The following is a 24,551-nucleotide window of genomic DNA, read 5'->3' as shown; positions in this document are numbered from 1 at the left end:
CTTGTAACCCTAATTCTTTTATTTTTTCGGCTGCTTCAATAATAACTGTCTCATTGATATCACAACCATAGATATTCCAGGAATTCCACCCCATTTGAGGCGTAAGACCTAATCCGTTTTCGTACGCTCTTGTAGAGCCGATAAAAAGGCTCGAAATAATTACTAATTTTTTGAGGAACACCATAGTTGTTTAACTACCAATTTATTCTACAATTACATTAAGATTATTGTTCTATTTAAATCATTTCTTGGAGATTTGGTTAGGCAATCCCGACATTTTAATAAAAGATCATACAGGCTATTGTCTGAAGACTTCTCCACACGTAAATAGGGTTGTAGTTTATTGTACTCGAGCTGATATTTGGGTGTTTTGGGTGCGTTCGCAATACTGTAAATCTTCCGAAGAGCATTGTTCCTGCATGATTACTTATTAACTTCCATGTTGGATCCAATCGTTGTATGGCATCTATGCTTAGCCGGAAAGGTATTTAACTCCACCAATTGTGATTCCCGCAGTTTTGGATAGTATATGTAGTTATTTGTTTTCTTGCATTTGAATACGCTTAATTACCCCATAATTGAGAATAATGATCGCGCGGATAATTTCTCGCTCTGAATAATATGAGAACGTATTGCTTGACAATTAGATACAATAGACTTCTCGCTTTCAAGGTTCTGCTTGGCAGGAATTTCATGCTTATTGATGTAAGAAAACATGCAGGCTTTACAAAAGTAGACTTTTTTGGTAGTTGTTTTTCCATCTGAAGAATTCGTCTTCTCCTATTTGCGGGACACAGAAGTATGTAGATAATCCGAACCATAATTCTTGAAAAAGATATTATGGTATAAAACGGCCAAATATTCACTTGTTTAAAGTGAATATATAGAAATATACACCGTTCAAAATGAAAATAAACTCTTTGGTTACTTCATTATTGCTGATTGTTCTCTTAGAGCCAGCAATTGCTTCGTTTGTCAATACGGAACAAGATACGTCTGCATATAACAGACCCTTAATTCACTTGACTCCTAATGTGGGATGGATGAATGATCCGAATGGCTTGTTTTATGACAAAAAAACCAGTCTTTGGCATGCATACTACCAGTATAACCCAAATGATACAATCTGGGGAGAGCCATTATACTGGGGACATTCTAGCTCTAAGGACTTGACACATTGGGAAGAACACCAGGTAGCAATTGGTCCTCAGAACGATGATGAAGGAATATTCTCTGGGAGCATCGTGATTGATCATAATAATACGTCAGGATTTTTTGACGAATCCATTGACAAAGATCAGAGGGTTGTTGCAATATATACCAACTCGACGCCAAAAACTCAAACGCAAGATATCGCCTATTCTCTAGATGGAGGAGAGACATTTACTAAATATGATAAAAATCCTGTGATAGATGTTAATTCTACTCAGTTCCGTGATCCTAAAGTTTTCTGGCATGGTGATACGGACCAATGGATTATGGTTGTTCTGAAATCTCAAGAATACAAAATCCAGATATTTGGCTCTCGTGATTTGAAAACCTGGGATTTACATTCTAACTTTACATCTGGTTATTTAGGAAATCAATACGAATGTCCAGGATTAATTAAGATTCCTATTGAAAACACTAATGAATTCAAATGGGTTATGTTTTTGGCAATTAACCCAGGTTCTCCAAATGGTGGATCTACGAACCAATATTTTATTGGGGACTTTGATGGCTTTGAATTCAAACAAGACGACTCAGTGACTAGATTTATGGACGCAGGAAAAGACTTTTACGCTTTCCAAACATTCAGCGATAATGAGAAAGACGTAGTCGGTTTAGCGTGGGCATCTAATTGGCAATATGCCAACGTTGTGCCTACTAATCCATGGAGAAGCTCGATGTCCTTGGCTAGGAAGTATACTTTGGACTATGTTCATCAAAATGCTGAGACAAAGATACTAACGTTAATTCAAACCCCAATTTTAAATAATCTTAATGTTACTGACAAAGTTGAAAAAAGTAATCATTTGTTGACTAAGAATAACACGATTATTACGGACTTCGGCTCTTCGACAGGCTTACTTGACTTTAACACTACATTTAAAGTTCTCCAGGGGAGTGGCAGCAACTCTAGTCCCAAATTAGAGATTTTGATTCATTCACAGGCTTCGAATTCAAGTACCGAATCAATAAAATTGGGGTTTGACACAAGTGTGTCTGCATTCTACTTTAATCGTGACATTCCGAAAGTAGAATTTAATAGCAACCCGTATTTTACAAACAAATTCTCAACTTACGTGGAGCCTGCGCATTATTTTGAAAACGATATTCCCGTCTATAAGATCTATGGAATAGTTGATAAAAATATTATAGAGTTATATTTCAATGATGGTACTCAAACTATGACGAACACATTTTTCATGAGTGAAGGCAACTATCCACATCAAATTGAGATAGGAAGTAATGTAGACGGTCAATTTGAATTGCAAAGCTTGCTAGTTAGAGAATTAAATAAATAGTAGTCCTTGGAGGAGAACATATCAAAATATGCTCTAGAGCATTTTTATTTTGCGATCCACATTTCAAGCATGATTATTACTAGAAACTTTATAAAAATTTGTTTTACTGAAAGAAATCCTTGTAAATGATAAATAATTACCAGTTATGGGTTATTTTAGAATTTCTAAAGGTGGAAGCTGTCAACATGTACTGTTGCTTGCTCAAACAATCTAATTATAATTAAACTACAATGTTTTATAATTACTATAGTTATACTTATTGTGAAATTAATGCTAGACAACATCTTCTCTTATATACCATCGGTCATGATTAACAACATTATTATTTATGTCGTTATAATAATCCCATGCATCCTTTCGAAAGTAAGGTAAATTTCCTTTTTCATCTATTTGATATTCTACACTAGTATCAACATCAATTTCCAATTGCTTGTGTCTTTTAGTACATTCATAAGCAATTTGGTATTCATCTTGTAAAATTATTTCGTCACAAGCACCTTTTAATGTCAATCTACTTTTGTCATCATTTTCGAACCTATCGATGTTAGGTGGGCTTTCGCATAAGTCATCAGACACCCAAAGGCTGATATCTCTTTGATAATTATGATTGAAAGCATGAATTTTTGTAGTGAATGATTCCTTTCCATATTTTCTACTCAAAATCCTGGAAACATTGTTCGGTATGTATGCATCACCACCTTCAAAATAGGTGTGTCTTATTGGTAAAATCTCATCTAGAGTATGCCAATTCCAATTCTTGCAATGAACCAGTAACGATTTGTGTTCTTCTTTTTTTGATAATCCGTCAAATAAGTCATTTGGTGGAGAACTTCCTGAATGAGACAAAGCAGAGATATCGATATAGAGACCTGAGTTAATATCAATAAATCTTGCATCAATGAAATTTTTACCATTTCCCTGTCTTATGTATGTAGGCGCAATTTCAAGAAGATATTTCGCATTACCATATCTTGGATTTTCAAGTATAATTGACTGATTATACTCTCTTCCTAGTCTGTCCAAATGCACAATCGGCATTTGAACATCGACATCAGTATCCCATGGCATATTTACACCATTATGTGCCCATCCTAACAACGAACCGTAATTTATCCAGCTCGGCATTTCTGCGGCTTCTGCAAACTGAAACCATGCTCGTATCATGTGGTGAAGTACACTTTGCCTTTCACGATCCCCAATAAATCTTTTAAAGAAAGGATATGCTAGATGATGAGAATGTCCTTGGACCACGTCGGAAACAATCCAAGGATATTTGAAATATCTGCCCGAATATTCCACTAATTTGTTGGAGTATTCCAAAAACTTCAAATAGGTATATTCAGACAGTTTGATTGTATCGGTATTCAACTTTTCCCGTAACTTGAAAATCTCAAGGTCAGGATTGAATATGAAATCCTCCGCCTTAACGTTGACAGATTTTTGTGCGCTCTTCAATGGCTTCAGTTCGAATTTAGACAGTTCCGTGTTTTGAACTTTAAGCATCTCTTCCACCAACTCGTCCTTGGTTATATTTGCCGGCAAATTGGATGGACCAATCCGTTTCCTCCCATGGACCGGTACCTCAACCATGGACTCGTCCGTGACTGCAATGATCTTCGCTGGTGTGTCCTTCAAGCAATATAAGTCCGCCATACCTCTAGACACCTTTTTATTATATGACTCCATGAAATACCCGTTCACGTTCGCAAACTTGTCGAGCACCCGATCACACTGACCCTCTGGGGACTCTGCTCGGTATTTTCGAAGTATGTGGTCGATCTGCAGCAAATCAACCCAATCGTCCCAGTGGAAGTATATTTCTCCACCTTCCGCACTAATCTTCGACGTCTCCGTATCGCTCATTTCATCTCCATTGTTATACGAATTTATATGTGAGTAAACAGCGTACGCTATATTCCGTGGATTGAAGCTCGATTCTCGGTTCAAGTTCAATGCTTGGCTCTCAAGCATGTATTGCTCGACGTTGTCAGATAAGAACCTGTGTAAAGATAGTATGACGAAACTGGCAACAAACATTAATCGAATACCATTTTTATGTCTCTTGTTATAAAGCCTAGGTAGAATCATTAGTATCGAATCTCTTACCCAGAGAAAATATAAAAAAAAACATATAGTCCCCCAAATATTTTTCATTTAAAGGTATTTAATAGTGACATTCTTTATGTGCAGGGAGATTTAGTATGTATTTTTTTCCTAGCAATACAGCCTATTTTCAGGTAATATGCAGAACAATCGTGAACATATGTCATCGTAAGAGAGATAGCGAGACGGCATTGGTCAATATCTCAGGCTCTACGCGGAAAGTGATAATGTGGGCTGTAAAATAGTGGAAAATTTGACAGTGCATGATGGAGGACACTCTTTTTGAATAGTAGTACATGTACATATCGTATCGTTCGAGCACTCCACCGTAAGTCGGTCATTTGGAAGAGTAAAGAAGTAGGTACTCCAAAATGACAAGAAAAATTGCTTCCCCGAGAACATCATTCCGATAGAAGCACGGCTAAATCAAGCATGTTAGTGTAATCGAAAGCCATGCATATAGAATTGGACTAGCTTTCTCGAGTAACAAGCTTATTCAGAAATAGTCTATCTATGGCTAACAATGTGGTGTTCGAATAGGGATGTTTTTAAAAAGTATGAGATAGCGTGAGGGTGAACAAGATTCACGCATTCAGACATAGGGGAAGATGCGTTACTTGTTAAAGACCAGAATTTGGATTTGGTATTGTTCCTTCGAGAGCACGGCTTTCTTCAGCTTGCATACAGTCGTAGAAACATTTGCGATATCATTTTCCAGGCACAAAATTTTTTTTGTGCCTACACGCTCAGAGATACATAGGATACGTGGGACTCGATGCATGGTTTGAGCGTTCGACCAACTAAATTCCAGTAATACAGGCAACAAATCGTAGGGGTTAGGTTAGACACCTATGCTGTTGAGAGGTTAAATGAAGAAGGAAGAAGAAGACAGGTGAGTCACGTAGTATTTGAAAAATTTTATAAAGTTGCTTGAAGTGTGGATAAGTTCGTAGGGATGTTTTCGGTTGGAAGAGGCTAATAAATATAATTATAGTGTGCTAGGGCAAGGTATTAGAGACGGCTAGTTGCTTGGTTTCGATAACTTGATGAGTGTTTGCTAATACATCCACCTGTGTAGTTGGATTGCACTGCGCTTTGGTAAAATATATCTAGATAAGGTAATAACAGTAGTCAGCGTAACGCCGGTGCAAGTAAAGAAATGTGATCATTTTTTGGCCCTTCTGTATTTATTTAACTTCAGACGTAAGCGAAAATGATCCAAGCAGCAAGAGCAATTGAGGAAAGGCTAAACCTTCTTACGTAATAATAATCCTCATGAGCCGAGGGATGAAAATTACGCCGAACAACAGATAATCCGAACAAAATGTGATCTGCCACAAAAAAGACCAAAAGCATCAATATGCAGTCAGGGTTGCTCTTACCTTTGAGTCCTATTGGTTTAATCTTGTTTACCAGGATTTTGTAGTTACCATGCGAAGTGAACCCCTCCACATAACTGATCTAACTAAACGAAAAATACGCGAATTCTACCTCTGATGATGGGTTTTAAAACTGGGGAGGAGGGGGGTACTTGCTGCATTTTCGATTTGGCTTGATCAGACTTCTTAGTTTGAACCCCGTGTCTTTAATTGTATAGTGAATTCGTGGCACTAGTATCAGTAAGTGATAACATATTTGTACATACTTCAATGCAAAGACTATTCTATCTAGAATGTACAGATAAAACAATTCCAAGTATAATTAAGGGAATTCGAGGACGAGCTGGATATGTGTTTTAGCGGAGTCAAACCCGAATAAACAAAAGTAATTTACCATAACGATAGATCCTCCAAATAACCCTAAATTTATATGAAAAGAAGAGTGAACAAATTCCTGGATACGTGTATAGCCATGTAGAACTGTAGGTTAACATACACTATTACTATTGTGCTTGAAGTTAGCTGCTAACTTTAAGGTAAGTATTGATTCCCCCCACCGAAAAAAAAACTGTGCGAAGTTTCCCGAGGACACTTCCTAATTTTCCCGGGAATTTTTACAATAAATATATCCAATACCCCAGAGTTTCTTAAAACCCCAGATTCAAGCCAGTAAGACAGGGACCATTGAAAGGAATTTTATAGAAACGGTCACGATGACTAAAAAGCTTAGCCCACTCGAAAAAAGAAACAGGAAACCGGCCTCCAAGGCCTGTGTTTTTTGTCATTCAAAACACTTGCAATGTTCTAATGAAAGGCCTTGCAAGAATTGTGTGAAGCGAAACTTAGGCGACCAATGCCACGACGTTGCTAGGAAACGTGCAAAGTACTTAAATACATCCAGCGGCAAGAACGTGAAATCAAGGACAAATTCAATGCTGTCAAGCTATAGATCCCCCAGTGTAACGGATTCTCCACAGAATTTATCTACGCATAGCATTATTAAACAGGAACTAGATTCAAACACGAAAGGAGATGCACAGTCTATACAACAAGCAAGCGTAACGCAGAACCCGTCTGATGTAAATAATTTACTGCAATACGTAGATCAGAGACCCACGGCCCCCTCAAATACAATGCTAGACACAACGAACGATGTTTTGAATAAATTATTATATAGTGAACCAATAGAATCAGATTCGATGTCACTCAGAGATTCGATATCTGAGCAACCTGAAATAGATTCGAACAGGAGAAGTATAGATACTATGTTCAGTTCCAATTACCTTAATCAAGAATATCTAATGTTAGGGGATATTATATTACACTCGAAGCCATCCTCACCTTCTCCATCAAATACAAGTGCTTCTGAATATAATGGTGAAGCTACAATTTCGCCGGCCAATACATTGTTAAATAATACTAGGTTGGGTTTTGATAATTCAAATGAAGGGAGCATTTCAAATTCTAAGAGGAAACTCAATAAACTAAAAGATTCAAGACCATTCATAGCTTTAGGCGTTTCAAACGATACTCCAATAAATTTACAACCCGAAGGCAATCTAAGTTTAGATAACTTTACAACCAAAAACGAAATTATAAACAAAGACAACATATCATCCAATCTGCTCAAAACCGATTATGTATCTCCCTTAATAAGTCATCACATATACCAGTCAGTCCAAGATATATATACGCATAGTATCACTAATTTTGATTATCCACAGTCATATCACCTGTTAACCAACTTTTTAAAGAGGAGGTTTCTGGGAAACTCTCTAGCACCAGAACAGAGACAGGCCAAACGTAACAATTTATTAATAATATTAAAGCTCATTGCCAGTTACAGACCAACATTTATTTCTGCTCATAAAAACTTGTTGAAGCCCTACGACTTATTGTTTTTGGAAATGTCCTTTCAGAGATCTTTAATAGATTACGAGAAATTACTACTTTTTAATTCTTCTCCATCAATTATATGGCGTCGAACAGGTGAGATAGTTTCTATTTCTAACGATTTACTAAGCATATTAGGCTTTAATTTATCGGACATTTTATCCAAACGGACTTTTATAATGGAATTAATGTATGACGATGAGTCAATTATTAATTACTTTAAATTGTTTAAATCGGTAGCTGTTGTTAATTTGCACCTGAGTATTATTACGAAATGTAAATTAATAAAAAACTCTACTGCCGCATTTAACAATGAAGCTTCGGATGTGGCAGATAGAGAGTACATTGAATTTTGCTCTGCATGGACCGTTAAAAGAGACCCCTTTGATATTCCAATGTTAATTATTGGTCAGTTTTTACCAATATTACCTGGTGGAGAAGGTGTAAGGAAGTATTGACTATTTAGGATTTCGTATATTAAAAGATCAGTAGGTCGCAAAATACGTGTGACTGGGATTGCTTTTTGCAATCAAAGTATATATTTCGTGGTACCCACTCTTTTTCTTCATGCATTTAATATTTATTCATATATATTTTTCATCCAACTGTAATCCAAAATGTTAGCACAAATAACTCCTGCGAGGGCAATGCTCTTTGGTGGTTCCCTTATTTCATTCGAAGTTTTCTGTATGGCCAATTATTATTATTCACGTTCCGCATTCAAAAAGATCTTTGTCAATTCTGATCCAGTATACGAGAATATGCACATTCATCCTTATCGTTACTGGGTGGTAGAAGATAACTGATGGAATGAAGTGAATGTAATTTTTTTGTATGATATTTTGAAAATTAATGAATGATGAAATTTTACGTAAAATTAAATAGTCAAAATTGATATTATTTAAGAGATTATTTTATTTGTAATCGTAGAGCAACATACTGTTCATCAATGTCTCTTCCGTACTTTATTAATAAATGTATTTTTAAATATATTTAGTTATGGAAAAATTTCCTAAGTCATTGATTTGTATATATCTGAACTGTTAATGCTGCTTTTAAATAACTCAAGAGGAAAAACCTACTGGCCCGAAGGTCCTGCCTGAGGAAAAGATGAAGGAGGTGGCGCCGAATTTTCAGCACCTACAGAGTTGCTTTCTGCTGAAGCTTCTTTTTCATTATTTTGATAAAATAAAGGGCATGACTTATTGGTTCTAATATGACCAAAAGCACCACATGAAGCGCATCTTCTTGTTTTACTTTTACCCTTACCTATGCCTTTACCACCGAACGTATATGAACCATCAGGTAACATGACAGTGTTAGCATCGATAACCTTCCCACCCGCAGCTACAGCCGCGTGTAATACATCTTTGGAAGGCTTTCTACCTTTTCCCAGCTTGGCTTTCTTTTCCAAACTAGCTAATTTTTCTTCTAATGCCTTACGACGAAGCTTGTTTAATTCTTTATCATTCGTTGGAATAATATCGTCAACCTCTGCATTTCTTAATAATTCATCTTCAATTTGTTTTCTCCGTCTTATATATGCTCTTATTAATCTTGGATCAGTAATAGTATCAACCCTTCTTTGAACAATACCATTTTCATCACGGAATCTTCTTGTTATCCTTAGGGCCTTGTTTTCGGCAGTTCCAATTTCTTCATTAATAGCAATGTCTTTATCTTTCGCTATTTTATGCTTTACTGCTCGGTCATGATCAGCTGGTTTATATTCATTGTACACAGTACTCAAATCATGACCATCCAGTTGATCTACGGTCAAAGACCTTCTCTGAGCATACCATATTCTTGAAACTTCATTCTCGTAAAGCTTTTGCTGATATGCTGCTGTATTATTTTTAGGAACATTTTCCTTAACAGGTGTAAATAATGGGGTGAAACTGCTTTTCTGTGTAGATCTGAAAAAAGAAAACCCTAACCCAATGCCTGTAGGGTCTCCTTCACCATTAAGTTGAAGCATTGCTTTAGTCTGATTAGCATTTACAAAATTACGCGTTAAATTCCATGGGGCGAGCTCTTCTTCTTCTTCAAGATCCCTATCTCTATCTTTATCATTGTCTTTATCTTTTAATTTGGATTTCTTCTCTTTCTCATTCTTCTCTTTTGGCTTTTCTTTCTCTTTTTCTCCATCACTGGCATTTTCATCCTTAGATTTGTCCTTTTTGTTTTCCTTCTTCATGTCCTCTTTTTTGGATCCTGCTTCATTACTGAACAAGAAGGCCAAATCTTCCAATGTTTGCTGCCCGTATTGCATACTATCTAATAAAGCCACGTCTTCAGGAGTAATCATAGATCTAATCTCGTCTTCTGATGGCACAATATCAGTGTTCTTAATTTTCCAATATCCTTGATCCTCTCCGTGTTTTTGATATTCCATAAACTCTTTTAATCGTTGACGATTCTGCATATCGTTTTGATCTGGAAAGTGATGCGCAATGGTCTTCACAGAAACACGAGATTCATCATTCATATTCATTGCACGGAACACAATCATCTTTAGCCTGTTTTTGGAAGTATTAGTAACTTTTCTAGAGTGAGGAGCTGGAACTTCCACCGCAGGGAAAGTATTTCCTACGGCGAAGAGATGATTAATATTTCTCAAGAAATACTTTTGATGATTACCAGCACCCTGAGATCTAACTAGTAAGAAGTCGGTTTGAGAAGGGTCATGTTTGAAGACCGGAGCACGTATCATATTATTATATAGAGTGGGCACAAAATCTCCTTTAGCAACATGTCCAAAATTCCAGAATGGTGATCTGTCTTCCACTCCAAGAACATGAGTTTCACCTAACGGAGCCTTTGGTCTTGAATTATCGTCCTCCTTTTCCTTCCTATAATAATTAATCAATTTAGAACCCATACCAAAATTGGATAAAATTTGAGGATATTCCTCTGCGTATTCCATTCCAATAAGTGTACTTGTGTCTGAGGTGGTTAAATCTGAAGACTTTGTAAATATTTCTTGTGATGTTTTACCTCTATCTTTTTTCTTCTTGCGTAATTTCAACTTAGAAAAACTTATTAATGTACCTGGCCTTATATTAAATTTAGGCCTATGAAATGTCCTGGCATCTTCTTTAGTTAACTTGACTCTATAGTAAGGCGTTTGTAACCTTAATGCTGGAATAGAGTGTTCAATATTTAAGTTACTTAATTGACTTCTGACCTTTGTATTGTAATTATTCTTTAATATTTCGTATTCTTTATCGTTAGAAATATTGAATTTCATTTCTAATAACTTTTCATTAGTAGGAATGACAGCCTTGGAATTCGTTTTTTCTGATACTGACTTATCTGGGACAAATAACAAATTAGGGTCATTCATGTCTAACTTCAAATTCTTCTCAGTGATTTGTCCATTAAAAATGTTTTCATCTTCTTCGTAATCAGATTCTATATCTAGCGATCTTTGCTCAACCTTGACAGGCACTCTAGATTCATATTTTTTGTCACCTGCATTGATAATAGCATCATCATCCCAATAAGTCGTAGAGAGAATCAAATCTTTAGGGAATTCAGAAAACTTATCATTATTTGTTCCATCCAGGCTTAAGAATGAAATCGGGTTCAAATTAGACACCTTCTGTACTCCCTTTTTTTCCAATTTTTGTATTATTTCTAAATCATTTTGTGTGATATTAATAATGTGATTCTTTGCAGAGACCGAACGGTTATTTGATGGCAACCTTTTGGCTTTAAATAATTTTCTTTGGTCAACATCAATTTCCAATGATAATTTATGTGGAATTAATGGCTTGACGTTGGATTTTAATGCTATTGGGGGACGAAGATAGGAGTAGTATTTCGGAGGTGGAAGAAACAATGTGTGGTTGTTAAAGGGCTTGTCCTTAGCATAATTCGGGAAATAATACTCCAAACTTCTCTTCGTATTTCTTTCTTCTAGTTTCTTTACTATTCTTGCAAGCTTTTGTTTCTTGAGTCTTCTACTTTCTTCCAGTTCCAATGTACGTGATCGTTTTCTATCTGATTGTGCAGAATTATTCTCCTTATTTTGTATATCATCTTCAAATATTCCACCCATATTCAAATCATGAAAACCATCATCATCTATCGAATGGTTGTTTTCATTCAAGTCATTAAATAAACGATTGTTATTGTCAGAATACGATCCAAACTTATTTTCATCTATGTGATTTTCTTCATTGCCATCGTCTCCAAACATATTGTCAAATTGTTCATCGGCTTGTCCTTGAAGCTCATCTTCGTTATCATCTACATGTCGCTGAGAAATACTTGCGTCTTGGATTTCATCAAAATTGATTTCATCATCATCAGCTAATTCATCAATATCTTCATAATCTACAGCATCTTCAGCATGCTGGGTCTTACGAGCCAGGAATATATCATTAATTATCTGGTCATTGGGTAAATTCGATGAATCTCCAATAAATTGATTATAAGATCCTTCAGCAGTGGAATCTCCTCCTTTGACTTGTTTCCTAGGTTTATCCATAGCTGGGACTACTATCGATACAACTGGAATAATAATGTATATTTGTAGTTTTTATGATCATTTGATATAGCCTGTTAAAAAAATTACACAAAAAACAAAATACTATAACAACAGTCTAAGCTCTAGCTAATAGACGAATACACTTCAAGAGATACATATTAACATGAGTACATCCATTTTTGATACAAGACCTTCCCAGAAGGATATAATAATAATATTACATCAATATACAACCCTGTCTATAAATTATTTATATACAAATGACTATGATATCTATATCATTTCTAACCTAAACATCTTCGATAAATATCTTAGGAGAGAATTATCACAGAATACACACAGAAAAGTAACCGTAATAACAGTTCTAGGAGACACAGAGGATGTTATACATGCAATTGAGTTTTTAAATTCCTTTGATAACAGTGAGGGAAGGCTACAAGAAAAGAACCAATTTGCAGAAGAATACGCCTATTACTTAAAGAAGATACAATACGGGGAGGATACAAACGGGTACGGACTAGAGGATGGGGAATTAAACTTTCCTCCGGGGTGTTGTGATATGCCCTTATCATTTGAATTAATTGTGGTGCTTGATAACACAGAGCTTAAGAATGACCATTTATCACCGAGAAGCGTATTCTTACAACAGCTATTTAGGTTTATATCCTTAAAACATGGTGGCACGTTCGTATGTACATCGAACACGCAAGCACTTATTACCAGTGAAAAAGTTCTATTGCACTTTTTGCTGCAAATTGGCCATCAGCACACAACCAAAACACCACGAATCCAACTGAACAAACCCGAGGCGATTGCTATATATGAATCAGATCACAGCGTTAATGGTGAATATTTACATATATGTCTCTTGTCACCAAAAGGGTGGGATTCATGGAGCAAAATACAAATATTGGCCACACCCATAGTCCATGAAAAGGACAAATCAAAGTACAATATTCTTTCAAATGAAAATGAATTCAATAAGCTCAATCGAGTGTACAATGCCTACTTAGACTTCTCGAACTCGTATGTTAACCAAAATACAGCAGAACACCATAAAGCTGAAGAATGTAAAAATGATTTATTTTTATTGCTTTTGACTGATTACAAGAACACAAAGAAAACTCATGATATACGGAGGAAGCAAGGTATATCACTTGAAGAAGTTTTAGAGAATCTACAATAGGAATCATAACTTATTTGTCACTATATTATATATGTAAACTTGATGGCACCCTGTATACAAGCGCGGAACATCTCCGACAATATTTCAGAGTCTACCTGAAAACAAAAAAAGACTAGCTAACAATAATGTTACATCCAATTTATTCCAAGTGTTATGCCAGAAGTTGAAGCAAACGACCCACTTAGTAGAAATACAGCTAGGCTATCAATTTCGATTTCCAACTTGGAAGAGGAAGAAAATCCCCGTCATCAGGTAGCAGAATTCTTGAAGGCATCGAATGGAAGTAGACGAGATTCAGCAGTTTCAATCACGTCTGTAAATGAAGAAACAGATGTCGACACATCATTGAGTGGATTCAAAGACAAATATGAGGGATTAAAACAATCTCTCAGCGATCGACCAAAAAGAAGAAGGTCATCAGCATCTTCTGTCACATCTAATAATAACAAGAATAGCTTATTGAAACCTGAGACTAAAATTCACAAAAAGAAGTTAAAAAAATCGCAAGAACCACCCTCATTCGAGTTAGTTACAAGCGCAAGTGCAGACAAAAAGCATCCATCTATCAAGAAGCTTTCACTCACAAATATTCGAGATTTGATCATTCATATTTTCAGTAAAGATCTAAATCATAATTTATCTTGGATAAGATTAAAACAAGTAACAGAAATAAAAAAGATAGTATTCTGCTTTGTTCCAGGATTGGTCACAGACGAGTTTTTAGAACCAAATTCTCCTTATGCAGATGATAAATTTATACCCATGTCTCAAACTTTGAAAATTGAGGAATTAGAGTTTTTTAAAGAAAATTTTGACTCAATGATTCAAGTAACTGCACCAGGTAGTAAGGATTCCTTATTTCTGGCGTTACACACGCTCACTAATGTACCTTTGACTAAGAAAGAAAAGAAAGATCAGATAGATAGCCTGAGAAAGGCTAAATTAACATTGTGGGATCTTTTATTGAGTAAAGAAAGCATGAGTCAAAATAACTATCCTATTCATTCTAGCTTAATTGATGATGGTGAGTCTATTAACGTAGATTCGAATGGTTGGGTTCAAACCAAGAGTTTTGACCATGAAGGGTCGCATACTTTTGCATTGGATTGTGAATTTTGTCAATCGGCATCGGGTAAGGTATTGACACGTATATCACTAATCAATTTTCAAGGCGAAATTGTATTGGATCTGTTAGTCAAACCAGAAGAGATTATCACAGATTATCTCACAAAATATTCTGGAATTACGGAAGCAAAATTAGCAGGCATTACAACTAACTTGAATGATATTCAAGAGAAGATAATCAGCATTGTATCAACTGATGATATTCTAATTGGTCATTCATTGGAATCTGATTTGAATGTTATGCACATAAAACACCCAAGAATCATTGATACAGCCCTCGTATATGAACACCACAGAGGCCCTCCCCTGAAACCTTCTTTGAAATGGCTTTCTGAAAAATATTTGAATAGGCTGATCCAAGAAGGTGAGAATGTGGGTGATGGCCACTCATCAGTAGAAGACGCAAAAGCATGTCTAGATTTAATTAAGGTGAAATTACAGGAAGGTGAATATTTTGGAAAAAACATGAATGAAATCTCATTATTTGAAAGAATTAATAAGGATCGTTTAAGTATCAAAAGCAGCTCATCTCATGATCCCATAAAATCCTTGTTTATAGATTATACTCCAGTTCGTGATACTAATTCTAAGGATTCTCAAAATCAATTACAGAAAATACAAATTAGTAACGATGACGAAGCAATTGATCACCTATCAGATAAAATTGATGATACAGATTTAACTCTTTTGAAATTGAGAGAACTTGAATTTAATAAAGGCTGGTCCCCGATCCCAAAGACGTATGATGGGTATCTTGGGATATCAGAAGAGAAATCTGAATCGGACGACGTTTTAGACGAAGATAAGAGCTATATATTTCGCAAGCTCAATGAAAGACTCAAAAGAATATACTCTTCGTTACCAGAAAATGCCATGTTGATTGTATGTTCACCGCTGGGTGATCCAAGAGAAATGATACGCTTACAGAATGTAAGAAAGAAATTCCAGAGCTTAGAAAGAGAAGGAATCGACGTTACTTCTATACCAGAGCTAGACAGCTGGAATTTTGAGAAACAATGCGAGTTGCAACAAGCTGTTAATCTTTCTAGGCGAGCAATGTGCTTTATCTGTTTGAAACAGGCTAACAAGAAGAATTAGCTATTCTATCCTAAATACTTATAGAACGAATTAGAAGAGGAATACATACCTTTAACGTATATAATATATTTAACAACCAATATTAGGTGTCTGTAATGCCCGATAATGAAACAATTTCTTCATCCTTATTTTTGATGCTCAAGGCTGAACTTAATTCATCTTTCGATGCAATATCACCTTCACCATTACTATTTTCTGCGACGCCTTCATCTTCTGAATGGTTCGTAATTGCCACTACTTTATAGTACTTCCAGTTATTTAAGTCCAACGTATCATCAGAATCAAATTTCACAGCCGGATTATTGTTCGAATCAACACTAGTTCTGTGCCATCCCTTCAATTTTATACTTTGAGGTTCAAAACTACCTCCATTGTTCTGAAATGATGTGTTAGTTATCTCGGGAATATACCAATCTTTGACCCACGTAATCGAACTATTCATATGGCTTGGTCCTGGGGTAAATGATCCACCTCTTATTGCAGGTGTTTCGGAAGCACTTCTTGATATCATGATATTTTAATAATTAGCAATAAAAAATAACCAATATAACCAATATGATTAATTTTTATCTCATTTTAACGACGAAATCATCTTTATTATACCCATTTCCTAGTACAAGATAGCAATCCGTATCCCAATCCACAAGATCAATTTCATGTGACCCTTGTCGTGGAGGGATATATTTTTCATTAGTGCGCCAAAAAAGCTATGTACTATTAAACTGTGCTAGGTATGACTAATATACAGATATATATACCTTTAGTAAAATTGTTTGGATATTACTAGTTACTATTTGAGGTCATTGTTAACTTCCAAGCTATCGAGTCGAACTTCATCTTTGGGGCTGTTTGGTATTTTAGTATCTTCTGCTTTTGTATGTGAAGGTGGATGTTCTAAGCTATTTTGCTGTAATTGCTTTTGCCTTAACTCTCTTTGCTTCCTTAATGCTCTCAGTTTGGCATTTTCAAGCTTTGTTTTTATTTCTAGCCTTCTCTGCTCTTCTTTCTGGACTCTCTGGTCGTACCATTTTATCATCTGGCGAGGCTTTGCGCCATAGATTACTTCATACTCGCAAAATAAGCAACAAGAACCAAATACTGGATTGCTATGTACATTTGTGTTGTTGCATTGATCCGAAGTTGTTTTTGACTGCTTCGAACTCGTCGTATTAGAATTGGTTCGTTTTTTCTTCTTATTCTTTTTTTTACTTTTTGATGATGAATTATTTGTATTATGAGACACGCCGGCACTTATTTCATTAATTGAAGGCAATTGCAAGTTCTTACGATTAGCATTTGATGAAATTCTAGACTCCAAGTTCATTAATCTTAATTTTTCTTCCACGTTACTATATGTGGGCACTAACTTTCCTTTATGATCATACTCGAACGTGAACTCACAAGATGGGCCATCTTCATCTTCATCAAAACCGTATGAGCCATTAGTATATTCACTTCCTCTACCTGCATGAAATATCGGACAATCACATTCTTCAAACCCATGTGTTTCACATTCAGGTGCTGTATTCAATTCCACTTCTATATGACGTTGCCCCGGATAATCATACAGAAAGTCACCTTGCACTTCCTCCAAATCATAATCATCCTGATCATCGTCATAAAACTGATCCGTATTGCCGTCGTGTAACCCTTCTTCATCTCGCGTATCATAGAGCGAGAACCCTTCTCGCTTTGGGGCCTTGTAGTTATTATTTATTGAGAAATTATTAGATGCTATCATTTGCGTTATTTTGTTCCGAAGAAAGTTGATCTCTGACTCTTTTAATAAAGCTTCACATGAGGTTGAAGAAGGTTTTTCCACATTTGAATTTTCCACCTCGTGAGATGTTTGTAGTGATTTGTATTTATCTTGTTCAACTTTCGGTACCTCTTTCTTCCCATTCTCTATATTTATATCATTCATTTTTTCTGAAAAATCTGAAGACGCCTTCTCGAGCGCCTCTAACAATGTGTAGTTGAAAATCGGTTGTGAATTTTTATCCATCGATTCATCTTTAGGAAACGGCAGAAAATTTTCTTCATCCTTAAACTGCTTACTCATTACCTGCAGCCAAGTATCATAGTTTTTGGAAACCAAATCAAACAACTTTTGTGGATCAAGCTTACCTGCTATATTCTTACCATTACTATTTGGTTCTTGGTTATGTTGATTGGGGTTTTGTGCTTTAAGTGCGTTTGCTTCCTTTTCGACCAGACTAGAATTCGATTCTTTAATAGGCATTATATTTGAAACATATAAATCTGTCTGCTTCTTATCTGGGATCTTTCCATCAATTACTATCTGAATCTACGATTTAATTCCAGTCTTTGAAGATATTATGGCGATATATTACTACAATTTTTTTTAGATGGCCTCGTTAGAGAAGTTTGTGGATTAGACTAAGTGACACAAACCTGAACTTAAATAATTTATTACATCTAAAGACAACTAGACTAATCCTTCTTCAAAGTTCTTTGTTTCTCCGCATTCTTGACGACCTTTTCATCAACAAACAAACCTTTACGTCTTCTAATTGTATTCATGTATCTTCTCGCAACGTTTTCTCTTTCAGCAAACTCACCGAGTTCTTCAAGCTCTTCTTCTGTATGTGGAATCCAAAATGGATCAATATCTAACATATCAAAACCGTCGAAAACTAACTGTGGACTTGCAGCACCAGAAGTCTTTTTTCTTATATCTTCAGAGAAACCAAATGCTTCCACCACAGGGATACGTGCTTCAATGGTGAAGAATGGAGTACCTTCCTTCATTTCTTCTGATATAATGGAACCACCCCTTCTTTGAACAACAGCGTACACCTTACCCAAAACTTCTGCTGAGGCCTGAATATCACATGTGTACATAGCCAAGAATAAACGAGGTGCTTTCAGCAAGAAAGATTGATGAATCAAATCACGAGTAAAGGTGATAACTCTCCCGGGAAGATTGGAGATTTTAGATTCATCAGTATTAGCATCCTGGGTTGTTTCACTCTTGCGAAGTACAACTAAAACACCCTGCATGCATTCAGATGCCAAAGGTCCTTCGTTCATTGCAAGTTGGAATCCATTCAATACATTGTTCTCGTATTCAAATTTGGTATTATCAGTGCTTTTGTTGAATAAACGTCTCATTTTGTTATTATTGGCTTTATTCTCAATAAGAATATTAGGACCCACTCTCTTTGGACCTAATGAAACGATGCTCTCAACAAGATCTCCAAGCAGTTTGAATCCTGTTTCTTGCTTAATTCGGTTAGCATCATCGCTTTCTTCGAATGCAGCAACAAGCTTATCTTTAAATTGCAACAAGTTGTCTGATGATGTATCTGTTTTACGATTGACGTTTACCATATTAGTGATATCAGATTCGTTATCGATTAAGAACTTAGTCACTTCTGTAGGTAATGGGAAGGTTTCAAAATCCAAATCAATCCCTTCTAATGTAAGTTCTTCATCATCATCATCGTCGCGCTTATCAGCTTGATGAATTGCAAGTCCTTCTCTGAAGGGAATAACAGGCTCTTTCACACTAACTTCACATCCTTTAGCGAACCTTTCTTCTAGATCCTTCAAACTTCTTTCTAAATGAAGTTCCCCTGCAACACACATAATTATTTCACCCGAGTCATCGTCAACGTACCATTCCAATATAGGATCCGCTTTAGAGAGCATTTCAAGTCCTCTTTCCAATTTACCTAATTTACTTGGATTCGTAGGCTCAACAGCGACCTTCATAATTGGCTTGTTGTGAATTAATGTTGAGGAAGAAGCTAAATTAACATAAGGCTTGTCCTTAATCTCTGAACATAAGGTTGCATTTTTGAACACTATTGAATCAAGACCAACAACTCCTACAATATTACCAGCGGGGACCTTATCCATTTTAACAAACTCTTTTCCCATGATCAAAAACAAATCTTTAATTTCAATATTATACGATATTTGATCTTTATTATTTTCGTGGTCATTGGGTATAGAAGGATCATACTTCGGACCAACAACGGTGATATTTTGACCTTTGCTTAAAGACCCCGAATATATACGAGTAAATGCTATGAGAGTTTCTGGCGTGCTTTGGTTTTCATCATCATCGGTGTCTTCTCCTTCGAAATCATCCTCTTCGAATTCCCATTCAAATGGATCCTTGGTTTGTTGAGGTAAACTAAATTCATCCTGCGTTTTACTATCTTGTAAAACAGCCGCCGCTTCTGAAGCCTTTTTAGCTAATTCTCTTGCCTTTCTTCCTCTTTCCATGATTTCATCTGCTGTTAAAACAGAACCTGACGCAATATCTTTTGGTAAATCTGCTTCTGGAATCGAAATCATTTTGGAAACATACGCCATAGTATGGTTCTCTGCATCAGATGAATCGCAATTAAGCATAGCATGTTCGAATGCGGGATCAAGCAAACTAGACTTTTCTTGTGTATCATCTACCGCATTATAAATACATTCGTCCAATAACTTGCCTATTCGTTTCTGCTGCGCTATAATTGGACTTGGAATAGAGTCTATTACAGCACCCAATAAGGCATGACTTACCGGAATCCATTGCGACATAATCAAATTCAATAATTTTTTATATTCCTTTGAACGCAAATCTCTGGGGTTTACTTGGGTTCCTAATTTTTCAATAATTTTTTCAAGCTTTTCTTGATTTCTCTCTATGATGCAATGCTCATAGATAGCCCATATTTGTTCTAAAACCAAAGACACAAATAATGGCTTGGCTGAAGCATTTGTTGTTTTAAGTTTTTTACCTGGAATGATCTTCTTGTTTTTCATGTCAAGATAAAAATCTCCCCATAGAGTTTTCGATAAAACGCTATGAGAAAATCCTAATTTCGCCAGATAAATTTTTGCAAAGGTATTGATAGAAAATGCCCAACCATCAACAGCTGACGAAAATATAACATTATTTTTATCAGGAGAAAAGTAGATATCTTCATCATCCTTTTCAACAAACTCACCAATTGCACCCTTTTCCCTCCAAATCATATCGTCTTCCATCCTTTCTCCCGCATAAAATGAACCAATAACAGAATTAACTTGCTCTATAACTCTTGATAAATGCTGATATGCCTCCAAAGGAGTCAATTTCCATTCGGTTATTAACCTGTCAATCTTATTTAAAACCAAGATTGGCTTTAATGAATCAACCCAACACTGTCTCAAAACGTTGATGGTTTGAGAACAAACACCCTCAACAACATCAACTAACACTACAGCACCATCACACAATCTCGATGCAGTAGAAACTTCCGACGAAAAGTCAATATGACCCGGTGAATCGATCAAATTGATCAAATGCTCTTTAATTTCAGTTTCAGGTTCTGTTTGACCCTCCTTCAGTTCTTTCCTACGCATGACTTTGAAGTAAAGCGATATCGCCGAAGCTTCCATTGTGATACCTCTCAATTGCTCATCTTCTCGAGAATCCAAATATCTAACTTTACCAGCCATTCTTTGTGAGATAATCCCATTTGTAGCAAGAAGCGAATCACTTAAAGATGTCTTACCATGATCAACATGCGCTAAAATACAGATATTTCTAATGTTAGATGCATCCAGTTGCAATGCTTTAACCGTATCTGCTGATAATCTCATGATCTTATATATTTATATCACTATGACTAAACAACCAGAAGAGTACTTTTGCCTTTCTTTATCTTTGGTTGAAAAATCGCACTGTATTTAGAGTGATGAGGTGATCAAATATTTGACCCGAGATAATTTAGTATTCGTTATTTCGCCATGGAATGTCCATTATGTTCTTCTCCCATGAAGCAGCACTTGCTACAACCATCTTTGGCACTAATACTGTGTTCGTCAGAGTCTTGTGTATATCCGTTTAACTTGACGATGGCCCAGCTACAAGAGAACAATTTACTCATACCAGACGTTAAGGAATCTGATATAATGAAAGGCATGCTTACCAAAATGGTTAATGAATCACAGGTGAATGAAAAAATTGCCCAGTTCATTGCCAAGAACGATGACGAATAATATTATGGTATCGTCACACTAGATTGCAACAACGCTCTATGAATTAGTGCAACATAAGGAATTCACGCCAGTGGATCCGACCTTCGATATAACTACAAGATAAGACATCGTATACTTTGTACACATACGAGGTACTTAATACAAGTACGTAGTGTCTATTTAATGCAAAATATCTAAGGCACACAGTGTCAACAGTCAACTCAATTGTGATAATGCCTATTTTGGGCACAATTTTGGGAATTTCATTCTTCAAAGAACAATAGATAGAGAATAAACTACATCTCTCCTTACTCCATACTACCATCTACCACTGTATGTCCATTTATCCATGTATACGTCTATAGTATGATAAATAGTTTATTATCCGGGTAACATATAGAGAATATGAATCGTGGGTTTACCAAAAACCTCGAAGTCGAAGACTGTCAAATTAATAGTCTATGAACAGAGAGTATAGTTTTGGTCTATATACTAATCAATCTTAATTAATACTAGATTACGTTTCTAACACAACCAGATATATTTGCACAACTATTTGAATAAACTCGTGCTTTATTGTTAAATTTCACTGCATTAATTACTTGTATTATACCTATAACAAAACTTTTACAAGTCGAATATTTTAAACGCTAAACATATCGATATATACATATTTTCATAACCATACGATATGACAGATCAGTAAGTATTTTATTTTTTGAAAGTTTTATAAGCTTATAAATTGGTGATCAGAACTTGTTTCTATCAATAAAAAGAAATGGTATACTAATATGATTAAGAAACTGGAAAGAATCATTAAATATTCCGCAAAAGGATACTAGACCACAAACAGAAGATGTGTTAAATACGAAGGGGAAGACATTTGAGGACTTTCCGTTAAAGAGAGAATTATTGATGGGTATTTTCGAGGCGGGATTTGAAAAACCATCGCCAGTGCAAGAAGAATCGATCCCAATGGCACTTGCAGGTAGAGATATATTGGCCAGGGCAAAGAACGGGACGGGTAAGACTGCTTCGTTTGTTATTCCATGCTTGCAACAAGTTAGACCGAAAGTAAATAAGATCCAGGCATTGATTTTAGTCCCAACTAGAGAATTGGCGTTACAAACATCACAAGTTGTTAGAACCTTGGGAAAACATTTGGGTCTTCAATGTATGGTCACCACTGGTGGGACTTCTTTAAGAGATGATATTTTGAGATTGAACGATCCAGTTCACGTTTTGGTCGGTACGCCAGGTAGAGTTTTAGATTTGGCTTCCAGAAAGGTGGCAGACTTATCAGAATGCCCATTATTCGTTATGGATGAAGCGGACAAGATGTTGTCCAGAGAGTTTAAGGGTATTATCGAGCAGATTTTAGCCTTCTTTCCTGCCACCAGACAATCATTGTTGTTCTCTGCAACTTTCCCATTAGCAGTCAAATCCTTTATGGATCAGCATTTGACCAAACCATACGAAATTAATTTAATGGATGAATTAACCTTGAGAGGTATTTCACAATTCTACGCTTTCGTTGAAGAAAAGCAAAAATTACACTGTTTGAATACTTTATTCAGTAAATTACAAATTAATCAAGCAATCATCTTTTGTAACTCCACAAACCGTGTTGAGCTTTTAGCCAAAAAAATTACTGAATTAGGTTACTCCTGTTACTACTCTCACGCGAAGATGCCTCAACATGCTAGAAATAAAGTATTCCACGAATTTAGACAAGGCAAAGTGCGTGTTTTGGTTTGTTCCGATTTATTAACCAGAGGTATAGATATCCAGGCAGTTAACGTTGTCATCAATTTTGATTTCCCAAAGACAGCTGAAACCTACTTACATAGAATTGGTCGTTCTGGTAGATTTGGTCATTTAGGTTTGGCTATTAACTTGATGAGTTGGAATGACCGTTATAATTTGTACAAAATTGAACAAGAATTGGGTACAGAAATTAAACCAATTCCAGCTACCATTGATAAGTCCTTGTACGTTGCTGAAAACGAAGCAGCGGTTCCAAGACCTTTCAAAATTGATCAATTACCAAAGGGAAACGAGACCGTTCATAAAAAGAGTGGTTATGAATACAAGGGCCAACCTGAGGTAAACCCTAATGCCGGTGGATTGTCTCAACAGGCACCAAATGGTCCAATCCCTCCTCAACAAGTTCATCCAAGTCAAGGTCAGATGCCACCGCAACAATACCCTGGCTATCCTCCTCAATTTCAACAACAAATCCCTCCTCAATTCAACGGATATCCACCTCAACCACAGTATGCTAACCCACAATACCAACAACCACAACCCCAATCTCAACCACAACAATTCCAATAAAACAAAGTAGTTTTACACTCTTGTGATTGTGCGATTTTGTTCCAATGTGCTTTATTTGTATTTAAATTGATCGTGAAATAAATAATAAAAAAAAATAAAAAAAAAAGATAAAAACCAACTAAAAAAAAAAAAAAGAGATCCCAAAGTATAACTTCATATTTGGCTAAAATAGAGTTACTAGGAAAATGGCATCGAAGTATAATAAGAAAAATTAAAGAACTGATAAGTTTACCTTGATAATTAACGATTCCTGTATTTTTTTGGTATATTATTTAATGATTTACGAGCATTTATTTTTGGTACTTGGTTCTTATATGATAGATTTTTGTTAGATATATGGATCTTGTGCTTTCCTTTTCCATTTCATTTTCCCGGTTGAGTAAGCTTTCCATTTTACAATTTTCTATGCCATTTTTATTTATTTATTATTTTTTTTTTTT

General features: G+C 35.8%; 11 protein-coding genes across 11 annotated transcripts; 6 read left to right on the top strand and 5 right to left on the bottom strand.

Moving 5' to 3' along the window:
* Positions 1–905: 905 nt before the first annotated feature.
* Positions 906–2,507, top strand: AC631_04882 (Invertase; the record flags this gene model as incomplete). Its single annotated transcript, XM_015613711.1, has 1 exon — positions 906–2,507. The coding sequence occupies one exon, from the start codon at positions 906–908 to the stop codon at positions 2,505–2,507; it is 1,602 nt and encodes a 533-aa protein (XP_015465471.1).
* A 273-nt stretch (positions 2,508–2,780) lies between these two features.
* AC631_04881 (uncharacterized protein) lies at positions 2,781–4,544 on the bottom strand (the record flags this gene model as incomplete). Its single annotated transcript, XM_015613710.1, has 1 exon — positions 2,781–4,544. The coding sequence occupies one exon, from the start codon at positions 4,542–4,544 to the stop codon at positions 2,781–2,783; it is 1,764 nt and encodes a 587-aa protein (XP_015465470.1).
* A 2,158-nt stretch (positions 4,545–6,702) lies between these two features.
* ZCF23 (Zcf23p) lies at positions 6,703–8,340 on the top strand (the record flags this gene model as incomplete). Its single annotated transcript, XM_015613709.1, has 1 exon — positions 6,703–8,340. The coding sequence occupies one exon, from the start codon at positions 6,703–6,705 to the stop codon at positions 8,338–8,340; it is 1,638 nt and encodes a 545-aa protein (XP_015465469.1).
* Positions 8,341–8,960: 620 nt separating this feature from the next.
* Positions 8,961–12,377, bottom strand: TAF145 (Taf145p; the record flags this gene model as incomplete). The annotated part of the gene is made up of 1 exon (XM_015613708.1): positions 8,961–12,377. The coding sequence occupies one exon, from the start codon at positions 12,375–12,377 to the stop codon at positions 8,961–8,963; it is 3,417 nt and encodes a 1,138-aa protein (XP_015465468.1).
* A 163-nt stretch (positions 12,378–12,540) lies between these two features.
* On the top strand, positions 12,541–13,563 carry AC631_04878 (uncharacterized protein; the record flags this gene model as incomplete). The annotated part of the gene is made up of 1 exon (XM_015613707.1): positions 12,541–13,563. One exon carries the CDS (start codon positions 12,541–12,543, stop codon positions 13,561–13,563), a length of 1,023 nt encoding a protein of 340 aa, XP_015465467.1.
* Positions 13,564–13,716: 153 nt separating this feature from the next.
* On the top strand, positions 13,717–15,786 carry AC631_04877 (uncharacterized protein; the record flags this gene model as incomplete). The annotated part of the gene is made up of 1 exon (XM_015613706.1): positions 13,717–15,786. The coding sequence occupies one exon, from the start codon at positions 13,717–13,719 to the stop codon at positions 15,784–15,786; it is 2,070 nt and encodes a 689-aa protein (XP_015465466.1).
* An 82-nt stretch (positions 15,787–15,868) lies between these two features.
* On the bottom strand, positions 15,869–16,297 carry AC631_04876 (uncharacterized protein; the record flags this gene model as incomplete). Its single annotated transcript, XM_015613705.1, has 1 exon — positions 15,869–16,297. One exon carries the CDS (start codon positions 16,295–16,297, stop codon positions 15,869–15,871), a length of 429 nt encoding a protein of 142 aa, XP_015465465.1.
* A 279-nt stretch (positions 16,298–16,576) lies between these two features.
* Positions 16,577–18,028, bottom strand: AC631_04875 (uncharacterized protein; the record flags this gene model as incomplete). Its single annotated transcript, XM_015613704.1, has 1 exon — positions 16,577–18,028. One exon carries the CDS (start codon positions 18,026–18,028, stop codon positions 16,577–16,579), a length of 1,452 nt encoding a protein of 483 aa, XP_015465464.1.
* A 212-nt stretch (positions 18,029–18,240) lies between these two features.
* Positions 18,241–21,396, bottom strand: RIA1 (GTPase; the record flags this gene model as incomplete). The annotated part of the gene is made up of 1 exon (XM_015613703.1): positions 18,241–21,396. One exon carries the CDS (start codon positions 21,394–21,396, stop codon positions 18,241–18,243), a length of 3,156 nt encoding a protein of 1,051 aa, XP_015465463.1.
* A 147-nt stretch (positions 21,397–21,543) lies between these two features.
* Positions 21,544–21,795, top strand: AC631_04873 (uncharacterized protein; the record flags this gene model as incomplete). The annotated part of the gene is made up of 1 exon (XM_015613702.1): positions 21,544–21,795. The coding sequence occupies one exon, from the start codon at positions 21,544–21,546 to the stop codon at positions 21,793–21,795; it is 252 nt and encodes an 83-aa protein (XP_015465462.1).
* A 670-nt stretch (positions 21,796–22,465) lies between these two features.
* Positions 22,466–24,111, top strand: DHH1 (DExD/H-box ATP-dependent RNA helicase; the record flags this gene model as incomplete). Its single annotated transcript, XM_015613701.1, has 2 exons — positions 22,466–22,476; positions 22,575–24,111. The coding sequence occupies 2 exons, from the start codon at positions 22,466–22,468 to the stop codon at positions 24,109–24,111; spliced, it is 1,548 nt and encodes a 515-aa protein (XP_015465461.1).
* Between the last annotated feature and the right edge of the window lie 440 nt (positions 24,112–24,551).

This window comes from Debaryomyces fabryi (genome assembly GCF_001447935.2).
Source record: "Debaryomyces fabryi strain CBS 789 chromosome Unknown contig00149, whole genome shotgun sequence".
NCBI lineage: Eukaryota > Fungi > Ascomycota > Pichiomycetes > Serinales > Debaryomycetaceae > Debaryomyces > Debaryomyces fabryi.
Note: the sequence above shows the minus strand (reverse complement) of the source record. Positions and strands in the feature narration are given on the sequence as shown.